The sequence below is a fragment of the Mus caroli genome, chromosome 9, assembly GCF_900094665.2.
Source record: "Mus caroli chromosome 9, CAROLI_EIJ_v1.1, whole genome shotgun sequence".
Taxonomy (NCBI): Eukaryota; Metazoa; Chordata; class Mammalia; order Rodentia; family Muridae; genus Mus; species Mus caroli.
In genome coordinates, this window is record NC_034578.1 from 63,910,091 (window position 1) to 63,922,490 (window position 12,400).

The 12,400-nt window shown below is 48.7% G+C and overlaps 1 protein-coding gene across 4 annotated transcripts in view; it reads left to right on the forward strand.

Moving 5' to 3' along the window:
- Positions 1–2,201: 2,201 nt before the first annotated feature.
- Ca12 (carbonic anhydrase 12) overlaps positions 2,202–12,400 on the forward strand; it is a 53,161-nt gene continuing 42,962 nt past the window's right edge. For 2 of the 4 annotated variants that reach the window (XM_029481838.1, XM_029481837.1), the window contains exons 1-2: positions 2,230–2,444; positions 5,923–5,943. In XM_029481838.1, coding sequence (XP_029337698.1) covers positions 2,360–2,444; positions 5,923–5,943 — 106 coding nt within the window. In that variant the 5' untranslated portion in view covers positions 2,230–2,359. Of the gene's footprint in view, positions 2,445–5,922; positions 5,944–12,400 lie in introns of all 4 variants that reach the window. The other 2 variants (XM_021172566.2, XM_029481836.1) reach the window with 2 other exon arrangements.

Here is a 12,400-nt window from a genome sequence, read left to right on the forward strand (position 1 = left end):
ACCTTCTTCTTCTTCTTCTTCTTCTTCTTCTTCTTCTTCTTCTTCTTCTTCTTCTTCTTCTTCTTCTTCTTCTTCTTCTTCTTCTTCTTCTTCTTCCTCCTCCTCCTCCTCCTCCTCCTCCTCCTCCTCCTCCTCATCATCATCATCATCATCATCATCCGTGTGGGGCTAAGAGGAAGCATGCTTTGGCATACATGGTGAGGTTATAGAACACCTTGAAAGAGTCAGTTCTCTCCTTCCTTACTGTGGAGTCTAAGGATCAATTCGGCTGACTAGGTTTTCCCAGCAAACAGCTTCACCCTCCGAGCCACCTCTTTATTATCTCCTCCCAGATTATTCTGTCCCTTTCTTGTTGACACAGGGCTTCACTTTGCATCTCAGAGATCCCCCTGCCTCAGCTTCCTGTGTGCTGGGACTTCAGGTGTAACCCACCACACCGAGCTTTAGCTTATATTCTTGATTCCCTTCTGTTAACCATTCTTTACCAATTAGCCAGCTATCTGCTAGACAGACGATGAATGTCACAAGCTTTCCCTCTGTGGCTCCTAGTTTATGATCTATTCTTACTATTTGACTAAATCCACCATATCCTTCTTTTTTCCCTCCATCTTTGGGGATCCTTTTAAAGTGAACATTTGAGAAGTTGAACTGAGCACTTTCCGACATACTGAAAAACACCTGTCGTGGGAGTGGCACGGGCCGGTGGCAGGTATGATTCAGTTGGCCTTGAACCAGTCAAGGCTTCACTCTCTGGGCACAGAATCTGCATCTCAGAACATGCAGGGGTCTCTCTAGGCCTTCTGCTCCCCAGTCCACCTCAGCCTTTAATGATACTGCCTAAGTCACTTCAGAGCTCATTCAAGGCCATTCATCTCGGAGAAAAGGTCACCCTTAAGCTTATTGTGGTCTGGAAATGCTTGTGACAAAATTGTCATTGTAACAACTTCCTTGAAGAGATTTCAAGCCCTTTATTACCCATACAATAGTTGAGCTGTTAGGGACAGAACAGTAACACCCCTTGAAATGCAGGTGGCACCTGCTTCCTGGTGGTTCTCAGCTGCTCAGTCTCTCCAAGTTGTAGGTGAACAAATGGCCTCTTTGGTCACCAAGGCCAACCTGAGTCTATATAGGTTGAGTGCCAGAACAGACAAGGGACGGGGGAGGGCTGGGCTGGTTGACTTGGCCCAGAGAAGAGGGCATGGCGGGCCAGGTTACAAACATGGAGTTAGGTACTATTCCGTATGTGTAGGCAGCAGGAGACCAGGGTTAGTAGGAGCAGGAAACTGAGACCCACACCTGAGGTGGTAGAGAGATATGGAGGAGCCAGGGAAGCAGAGACCATCTCAGGCGGGAATAACAAACAGAAGATATAGGAGGTAAGGGTGGGGAACAGCAGAGCAGGAGGTCAGGAAGATTCAGCTCCTCATGGGCAGACTAGACACAAACGTGATCAGAACAACGGGCTCCTGTCTAGAGTGTAAGTGTGTATATTGCAAAGCAGGCGGAGGTTGGAGAATAGTGGGCAGGAGTAGCAACAAACAGGTGATAAACCAGCATTGGAAATAGCCTGGACACTGGTCCACATAACCCCTAGCCTGGTCTCTGATGCTTGTAGACACTCGGCAATAAAGCAAGTCCTTTTCTTTCACCACTACTTCAGAGAGGGCACCTTCTCCACCTGCTGCCTACTGAGGATGGGCTGATCCTGTGAATTTGCACAAGGAGTAAGCCTTGTCTACATGTCTCCTCCTCCTAAGGGAAATGCTAATCGCCAAGAAAAGCGACTCATTCCTGTGAATCCCTTTATCTTAGTTTCCGATTCACAGTCTCTTTGTGGTTTCGTTGAGAAGAGCTTAATCTGGATGTGCTGTGTAATTCACAGCTACTTGGCTAAGACCAGGCAGAAACATTCAGACCCTGAAAGAGGCTTTGGCCCAAACAGCATTCTATGCTGGGGCTTTCAAGTAAGGGCAGTGACAGACCACAGTCACATCTAGGGAAGTGATTGCTGCATGGGTCCCTGACTTCCCATACCTCCCTGCGAGAACTGGCTCCCCCAAGTAACCTGTGGCCCAGTGGGCCACTGAGGACCACTTAAGTCAGGACCTCAACTCACCTCGGACCTGGGGCTCCTGCCCTCCGGTAGGCTGGGCGTTCTGCCCCGCCCTCCTGCCTGATGACATCATGTTTAGGGTTGAGTCGCGGCATTAAAAAGCAGCCTACAGGCAGCCACGAGTCTACACAACCAACGTGCACGCCTTGGTCCCAGGCTACGTGCACACTGTGCTGGTGCACCGCTGCCAGCTCCGAGCGCCCCACAGCTCCGAGTGAGTGGCAGCTTTGAGTCGCCGGGACAAAGATGCCTCACCGCAGCCTGCGCGCGACTGTCGTCCTCCTGTTGGTGATCCTTAAGAAGCAGCCTTCCAGCTCAGCCCCACTCAACGGTAAAGTTTCTGCTTACTTAAAAAAAAAAAAAAAAAAAAGTCCTGTGCACTGAGCCTTGCCTGGGCAGAGAGAGGATTTCTGCCAGGCTCTTGCAAGATAAAGTAAAATCACTACTGAGTGAGTAAGGAAGTTGCTGTGTGCCTAGCACATTTTCAAGAAAGGATGCTAGCTTTGGGATCATTTGGGATGCACTGTTTGCTGAGGTTATTTGGAGGCACGTTTTTTTTAACGGTGCTTGGCGCACAGTTGTAGTTACTCATTTGCCTCTTTTCTGAGCACTACCTCTGGAGATGGGGCTTGGAAACTTGCTAGCCAGGATCCCGGAACCACGTGCATAGCGCTGAGAAAGGACTGTCTTCCTGTGTGCTGTGATCTGCAAGAAGAGGTGTCTGGCTGATCGTCAGAACCCTCAGAGAGGCAGTTAACCAGTAGGTTTCACACTCCGTGTCAAGGGGATAATGTAGCCCATCGTTATTCATTGTCTTTCCCCTCGAGAACTCTGCTACACCGAACCTACATGTGTGCGCACATGCCTTATTTCTAATTGTAATAAGGGGCTGAAACCCAAAGGGCAAGGGTGCTGAACAGAGTGTCAGGTTGAGGTGGGAAGAGGAGCCTGAATTGTGGGCTCATGTCCAAAGCCTGGATAATTAACTCCTTTGGAATAAGAAAAGGAAAAGCAAGCTTTAGCCTGCCTCTCCCTCAGGCTACTACTAACCTTAGGGAGAAAGTGGGGACTGGGTCCTGCTTGTTTGTGTCAATGGGTCCCCACACAGTGGTGATACTTGTGGGTGTACAGTTCTTGGGTTGCAATAGAAGGGACCAAGAGTGACCACAATGGCTGAACAATGATTCCCCTGGCCAGGCAGCAGGGAGAGAGCACAGCTCCTTCCCAGCGGTATCAGAGCTCTGCTCTCCTTCCCCCCTTGGAGGACCACACTGCCTGTGGGCAACAAGCCACTACCCTTTTACTGAACTTTCATCAACTGGCTGGCAGGGTCTGCCTACTGTCACCTTTCCCATGCAGTCAGGAAGAAGCAGAATGTGGGAGAAGTCCCACAAAAGTGATGATCAATTTTGAAAACTGTTAACTTTGGGTAGCTGCTAGCTCTAAAGGAATCTATGGAGACTGAAGTTCACCAGAAGTCATTTTAGCACCAAGCACCTCACGCAAAGGAGAGAAGGACTCTATTGATTTTTTTTTAAAGTTTGGGGCTCTCCATTCTCCTCTTTGTTGCCCCCTGCCCCCCTCCACACCTTCATGTCCTCCTCATTCTCTAAACTGCATTAGAGGGAGTTTGCAGTAAAGCTCCACTTTCCCCTCACACTGAGCAGTCTTAGCTACCGCTAAGTTCTAAGCTTTTACACTGCTATTTATTGGGTAGGTTTCTTAACTGCCTCAGGAGATGAAGTCAAACAAAACTCACTGAGGTGGACAGGAGACCAGTTAATACAAGGTTGGGGCTGGAGGGTTAGCTGAGTAAGGGGGTCAAAGTGTGCTCTTCTGATACTTGGGGGCTGAAATTTGTTAAAGCTGACGCTAAGAAGAGCCTAAGAAGAATGCCTAAGAAGAGCCCTCAGTCCAGGGGTGGGAGGAGCACAAGGTGAAGCTGAAGGTTTTCTGAAGACAGCATGGTGTTCTTTGTTGCTATGGCTGAGGGCTGGTTCAGTGAAGTCCATTGAGCCTGCTCTGCCTGAACTGAAGGTGGAGATCCAGGCAAGATCACACTGCCTGGCTGCAGTGTCATCAGCTCCTGGAAGCTGCTAGCACCCAAGGGAGGGAGCAGGCAGAGCAAGACCCCTGGCCTGACTTTGCCAAATGCCCTTTCCTCAGGGCATCTCCCTGCCCAGTGCCAACCGAGTTTGCAGGTTCTAACAGGCACTGCTGAGCTGCCCAAATTCAACTTTTTTTTTTTTTTTGGAAAGGTAATGGTTCTATTCTAGGAAGAGCTCAACTCCCACCCCCTTAGGAAGCTCCTGAAATGTATGGGAACATGGTTCATGAGTGATAACCATGCTGAGACTAGTAGTAGGCACATGGTCTATCTATGACAGGTCACTTTACATCATCTGTGAAAACTACACTCTTCTCTTCCAAGGTAGGATGTTGGTAAATAGTGCCTGAGTCTACAAAACCCAAGTGGGGACAATATTAATATATTTTCAAAGGTATAGAGAAAATACTTAAAGAGTCATTTAAAAGAACCCCAAACCATCCTGGCAAGTAAGTAAATGGTAAGTGACTGGGGTGGGGGTGATATTTGTTAAGAAGCTTCGCAGAACCATCTGGCTCTAAACTTGTTCAGATGTCTCATTTGATCAAAACTATCAATATGAAAATTAAAAACAGAATTAACACAGAGGCAAAGAAATGGAAGAAGGCAGTAGTAGCAATAATGGAGAAGAAAAAGAGGTGATACCAACATTAAAAAGAAAGAAGTGAAAAAGCAACACTTCTAGAAACCAGCTTTGGTTTAAGTAGGACTTTCCTGCTCATGGCGAGTGGCCAGATCCTTGACACTACAGTTTATTGAGAAACAAAGGAGAGCCAGGTCTTTATTCGTCCAGCTATTTCTCCCAGCCAGAGACTCTCGGAAGATGACAGACAAAGGGTGCTCAGGAGTTCCCTAGTGTACAGGGAGACACATCTCAGCTTGGGGGCTCAGTGTTCTTCCTGAGGGAGGGAGAAGGTGGGCAGCCTGGGAGACAAGAGCAGAGTCCTGTAACAACTGCTTAAAAATATCCCTCGATGTGGGAGTGAGGGACCTGTGTGCTGTGACGGGTGTGGAGTGGGAGGTGGTGGGTGGCTTGGGTTATATTCCTGGCAGGATGTCTCCTCCACATCCCTGCCAGGGCTGGCATTGAAACTCAGATGAGAATGGCAGCTCCCTTGGGGGAAAACATCTTCCATTTCTGCTCTCTGGTGAAAAGTTCTCCAGGATACAGTGTTGAATGAAAAGAAGCAAGATGCTAAATAGTGTTTCCAGCAGGGGAGAAGATAGAATGCACGAGTGTCTGGTCCATTGTGAGGGGCCCACTATCACTCATACACACGGTGTCTACTGGAAGAGGGAAGAGGAGAGAGAGAGAGAGAGAGAGAGAGAGAGAGAGAGAGAGGAGGAGGGAGAGGGAGGAAGAGAGAGAGAGCTCCCACTGTTTGAACCAACACATTGATTACTTTGGAGTTTCAAGTCACTTGGAATTCCCTGTCCAGTTAGTAATGTTTGGCTTTCCTAACTTGTCTGGGGATAGCATCTATTCCAGAAGCCCCTCTAAGTCCACATCCACCCCTGTAAACTCCCCATCCTGAGCTCAGCTCGGAGGAGACATGATTCTGGCTCTAAGTCAGGAGTTCTTATTTGGGGGCGCTGACTTCCTTTTCAGCCTCACCCATTTGAAAACTAGATGTGGAGTTTCTTCTTCACTTCTGTTAGCTCTGTTGTGTTGTACTTATCTGTTTCCCTCTGTTCTTTACAGGATCCAAGTGGACCTATGTTGGTAAGTAGAGATTCTAAATATTTATATATATGTGCCTGCGTGTGTGCGTTTGTGTATAGCACAATGGAGGATGCTTACATGGATTCTGTTCATCTGGGCCCCTGTGGGCTTCATGTCCTCATCTGCAACTTGAGGATGGAGTCGTGTAGATCAGTGCTCCTCAGACTGTGTCTTGGCATCAGCTACATTAGAATCTTCTAGAATGCTTTCTGAAAATGCAGGCTTCTGGGCTGAGCCTGAATGTAAGGAGAGACCTGAGAGACCTGTATTTTTAAAAACATTCCCCAAGGTGTAGATTTATTAATTTATGTACTTTTGCTGTGCTGAGGATCTAACACAAGGTCTCTCTCTCTCTCTCTCTCTCTCTCTCTCTCTCTCTCCCTCTCTCTCTCTCTCTCTCTCTCTCTCTCATTCTCTCTCTTTCTCCCTCTCTTAGGAGATGAATGTCTTAATAAGAAAACTAGAAGCTTAATGGACGTTGTTTGGGGTGTGGTGGTGGTTGGGAAAAGTTGGGCTGTCGGTGGAAGAGGCATTGATAGAGCATGGCTCCTCCTGGGAGTTACATTCTGAATTTTAACCCAAGTAGAAAACCTGCACTAGGCACTTTAACTGTGAGACTCAGAATTAAGACTTCCAAATTCCAGTAAGGATTTCTCCCAGACCTCCAGCTACAGGGACGCTGGCAGGAGGGAACCCTTCCTCCTCACAGGACATGTATGCTTCAACAAAGAAGAAAGGACTCCTTTCTGAAAGTTTGGCTCAGGCCCTAGAACTTAAGCTGTCAGTGATTCTGAAATTAACTTTTTGTGGCCATGTTGTAAGCAAGTGGATGCAGAGATGATGGCCAGTCTTCAGTGAGGCTTGTCCTATGTGAAATATGGTTCAGGGCTTCTGGGGGACTGGGTCAAGAACATGTTAGCGGTTTGGCCAGCTTGTAAGACAGTTGGCAGGGCTACACTGTTGCAGTAAATTGGCAACCTCACCACTGGCTGGAGTGGGAACAGGAAGACAGGCACCTGGCCTTCGGGCCAGTGTAGGAAAGTTAGTGATATTTTGATATGGTCAGAGTCTACTGCACAAGGTGCAGCATAGAAGTGACCTCAATGACCCTAGTGAGCGAAGAAAGCAGAGGTGTTCTGCCAATGTTAAAGCCAGGAGACTCAATGGCTATGATGGTGACAGTCAGGAAAATTGATTATAAGAGTAGACGCATACCGTAGGGAAGTCTGACCTTGGAATGTTTGGGTAGCCAGGAAGCATAGGAAAGTCACTGAACCAAAAGCCACATTCTCTCAGGCCAGGCCTCCAGGCACTCGGCACCCCGCCCCCCAGTCCTGCATAGCTCCACCATTACTAACATCCTTTATGTACTATGTACTTATTACGTGCAAGGAACGTTACTAGGTGGGTGGGTAATTAGAAGGGTATGCTGAGCTCTGTAGCTGGGAATTACTAAAGTTCATAATTCAAAGCAGAACATAATAGGTAGTAGCAGCAGATTGCAAATGAATGGCCCAGTGCTCTGATTGTCAGAGGAGAGATCCCGTGCTGGAAGGTGAAAAGACTTCCTGAAGGAACCACATTTCTACATCGGCCTTAAAAGAAGGGGAGAACTGACAGGGTGGGAGAAGTTCTGTTGGCCCAGGTGCCAAGGGCATCATCACACGGGCAGAGATGGAAGGCCAAGCAACTGGAATGGGAAGGCAGTACAGGAAGAAGGCTTTATAGAAGAGGCATGGGTTTGGAGGTCAGAAAGAATGCATCAAGCGGAGGAGGTCAGGAAGTTCTGCCTTGCTCTGCGTGTGGTGGGTAGGGGAGGGAGCATAGCTGGGTTTTAGGAAGAAGACACTTGGCTGATAGAAAGGAGATTGGAAAGTGCTGAGCCTTTGTGAAAACTCTGTTCTGTTCCCTGTCTTTACACTTACCTTACAAAAGGGCAGGGTGAGAGTCCGTCAAAGGAAGAGTCCCTTGGACAGGTTCTGTGTGTGCCCGCACGTGTGCCTGCATGTGTGTGTTTGTGTATAGCACAATGGAGGATGCGTACATGGATTCTGTGCCACTTGGGCCTCTGTGGGCCTCATTTCCCCATCTGCAACCTGAGGATGGAGTTGTGTAGATCAGTGCTCCTCAGACTGTGTCTTGGCATCAGCTACATTAGAATCTTCTAGAATGCTTTCTGAAAATGCAGGCTTCTGGGTTGAGCCTGAATGTAAGGAGAGACCTGAGAGACCTGCATTTTTAAAAACATTCCTCAAGGTATAGATTATTTATTTATGTACTTTTGCTGTACTGAGAATCTACCACAAAGCCTCTAGAGCAGAGGTTCTCAACCTGAGGGCTATGACCCCTTGGGGGCTCAAACAACCCTTTCACGGGGGTTGCATATCGGATATCTCAGATATCAAATATTCACATGAGATTCATAACTAGTAAAGTTACAGTTATGAAGTAGCAATGAAAATAACTTTATGGTCGGAGGGGGTCACCTCAACGTGTATTGTCACTGTAACTGTATTAACAGGTCACAGCATCAGGAAGGCTGAGAGCCACTGGTCTAGAATCTAGATGAGCACCGCCCACTGAGCCATACTCCAAGCCTCAGAGTCTCATGCACACCCTGAAAGGACTGTATGCAGACACTTCCCAAGATCCTTCTAGCCAGAGAGTTAGGGCTAACTTGCCCCCACCACTTCTGTTGGCATCTCACATACAAGTCAAGTCTCTACAGGGCTCTCTGGGTCTCTGCTCCGGCTCCCAAGCCTTCAGGCAGAATGAGGAGGGAACAGGGGACATCCACATCAGCTGTAGCTGTCTCGAGCATTGTTCCAGGACTGGCTCCTTTCAGTAGCCATGAGGCCTGGCCCAGGGCTGTTCTTCCCGACCTCTAGCCCTGGGCAGACCCCTGCCATCTGCACTGTGCAGTTAGAATGTCTCTGGGATGAGGAACCTGATAATACACGTTGAGAACCTAGACTAGGTTTTTGTTTTTGGTGTTTTGAGATAGGGTCTCTTCTTAGCCCAGGCTAGTCCCTAAAACTCACTCTGTAGCCAAGGATGACTCTGAATTCCGATTCTCCTGCTTCCACCCCCTGAAAGGTGGGATTATGGGCTTGTGCTACCATGTCCAATTTATGTGTCATTGGGATTAAACTGGGGCTTTGTGTTTGTAATCTACCTCTGAGCTACAAACCCAGCCCAAAGCTGGTTTCGATTAGGGGTGCACAGTCATCCCTCAGTGGGCATGTGACCTGGGGGACAGAATGAGGACAGCTTAGGCAGCAACAGGTCCAGGCCAGCAGCTGGCAGTTGGCACCTGTACCCAGAGTCACACAGGTAGATGGCAGGCTCAGCACTGGTGTTGGAAGGAAGTGGTTTTCCAGCAGTAAGGGCTGAACAGAACGTGACAAGCCCAACCAGTGCCACTGAATCACCTTGCCCCATGTTTCCTGCTGTCTGCTGCACATGATGGAACCTCTAGAAATATATGGGATTTTTTTTAACTGCTGTCCCTGGCACTGAGCCACTGTGTTGACCTCATGGCGGCTCTCCAGACACAGGGTCATCTTCCAGCCAAGATGGCCCAGGTCCTGCCCCTCCTCTGTTCCTGGGCTGGCTTTAGAATTTTCAAGGCTTGATCACGAGAGAGGATAGGTGTTGGAGCCGGTCCCCTGCCCACCTCCACTTTAAGCCAGTGCCCAGTCAGCCCTGTAGAGCTGAGTACTTTACCTGCTCAACTCTTGAGAGACTGACCTGCAAAGTCAGGCTATCATGTGAGCTGAGGGCAAACTCCAGCCTGCTAAAGCAAATCTGGGGCTACAAATTAAGAGAATGGGTGTACTGTGGGTAGCGAGGAGGAGGTGACTGGAAAGTGGCATCAGAGGTAGCTGGGTATACTCAGTTCCTTGGCATGGGTACCGAGTTCAGTTTATGAAAATCTACCAAGCTGTTGGCGTATGATACATGCATTTGCTTGTATATACATTAGACTCAATGCAAAAAGTGAAAAATTACAGCTAGCTAATAAAGACATTTTTCTCTGGTAGGCAGGTTCTACTAGCCTTATGTTAAAACAACAACAACAAAAATGTCATTGAGGGCCAGAGAGATGGCTCAGGGGGCAAAGATGCCTACCGTCTGACAATCTAAGTTTGCTGAGGTGGGACCCACAGGGTGGAACAAGAGAACCCACTCCTGAAAGTGGTTCTCTGACCTCGACACATGCAGTATGGTATATGTATGAGCATGCACATGGACACACACGCACACACGCACACACGGCATCCAGTGTATTTGAAACAGTGGAGTAACCAAACGGGGATGTCAGTATTGGGACTAATGAACCAAGAACAGAGAGTGGTCACCATCTCCAGTGGTACCAGATGCTAGGTTTGGATGTCTGCGGATCTGAGCCAACTTAGAAAGAGACTCAGCAACTAAGATGGACCTTCATCATCACACCGGGAAGGGTGGGTACCTGGAGAGTCCCACATCACCCACTCCCAGGGCATTGGGCTAGCCTCTCGATCTTGACATGTGCGTTGGGGATCAGTGGGGTCCTGGCTATGTTGGGGGGGGGTCGATGGTTGACTGCAGTAGAACACAGCTCTTCCCGCCCAGCTCGGTGTTAGCTTGGACAGCTTTGGCCTGGGGAGGACTTGGTGTGTTCCAGGCCCTGCCATGCATTCCCAGAACTGTCATTCTTTCTCTATGCCTACCCCATGCCTCCCACAAAATGGATTCTCCGTCCTTAACAGTTACTGGGGAGGTAGTTCATTCCGTAGAGTGCTTCCCACACAAGCAACCACAGAAGAGCTGTGAGTAGTGACACGTTTGTAACCCAAGTGCTGAGGACACAGAGACAGGCAGACCCCTGAGGCTTCCTGGCCAGCTAGCCTAGCCTAACTGGCTAGACCCAGGACCCAAGGAGACACCTTGTCTCAAAAAACAATCTTGACAGAGTCTAAAAGAGGGACCACTGAGACTAACTCTGGATTCTACATCAATGTGGACACACATGCACATGCTCACCCTGCACACACGTGAACGGGAGGAAATCGAATGGGATCCTCCATAGCCGCAGACATCACATTCACATCCCTCACGTCTTTCCGGCCCTGCCTCCACCTGCCCTCTGCCTGCCTCTGCTGGAATACAAAGCTGCTGCCAACACATGTGCCCTGGGGCCCTGCACACTCCTTAAGCCCTTCTTAGACTTTAAGACCCAGAAACGGAACACAGGAAAGGAGGCTGGGAAGCAAACATTACTTTCTACCCTAAAGCAGAGATGGAGACCCATGTGGCCTCACCCCCAAACTGCAGTAATAAAAGCAGGCCTGTTGAAGGCCAGGGGAGGGGCCGAAAAAGGCAGCTGGGGGCACACACAATTACAAGGCAGATTTAATTAAGGGGGTGCATGTCTTTCTCCAGTGTCCCACAGCTGCCATCCTGAGCATGAATAAGAGGCCCAAAGTACTCTTCAGAGAGCTGGAAACGGCCAGGCATGTTTTTCCTATTAGAGAACTGAACCTTGTCCCTGTGTCGGGGGATTTTCCTGAGGCCAGCAATCTGACCCACTCTCATTTATTAAATCTGGGCTCCAGTCCCAGTTACTGTTAATTAAAGCCATGACATGCAGGGTCTGTTGGGATGTGGTGTGGTCTGCCCACTTGCAATGGTCCTCATCTTTCCTGGGTTGCAGAGTTGGGGTTTAACCGTGTCCTGGAGATCTGAAGCTTTCCAGATCTCTGCGACTTCGTGACTACCACTGGCCTTTCCAGCCAGGCGAGAGAATAGAGGTGGCAGTATTCATCCCTACTGTTGGGTGTGATGACTGTGGGTGAGTAGTTGGCAGAAAACTGGGATGTAGAAATATGGAGACTCCAGAAACCGACAGATATTGGGCATAGCCACTAGGCCACTTTCTGGATGGCTGGTATTAGGAAGTAACTTGGCTGTTCTGTCCATAGTTATAAAACTGGGAGGGACAACATCTAGCTTGGTGTGTCTCAAAGCATGGTCCTTGGGCCAACACCATCAGCATCAGTGAGACTGTTAGATGTGCAGATTCTTGGCCCTGCCCCAGGCCTATCCACCAATCAGGAAATCTTCTAGGTAGCCATCATTTTAGCAAGCCCTTTGTATGAGTCTAGTGTCTACTCAAGTTTGAGAACTATCCCTGGCTTAATGAGGATCAAAGAAGATAGTTCATGGAACGAGGCTGGCTCAAAGCTAAAAGCCACACATGCCCTTGTCTATGCCAATACCTGATAACACTTGAGCAGCCAAGGCACCCATGTAGTCTCTCTCTCTCTCTCTCTGAATTGGTTTTATGGCCATCAGATATCCTCTTATATTGTGATTAAACAAAGGATATTTCTTTTTGAGAAGGGAAGAATTGTACAAAACACACAAGAGTTCCCCCTCCCCCAGCCCAGTGGTGTTTTTTCTGGCTTTGTTC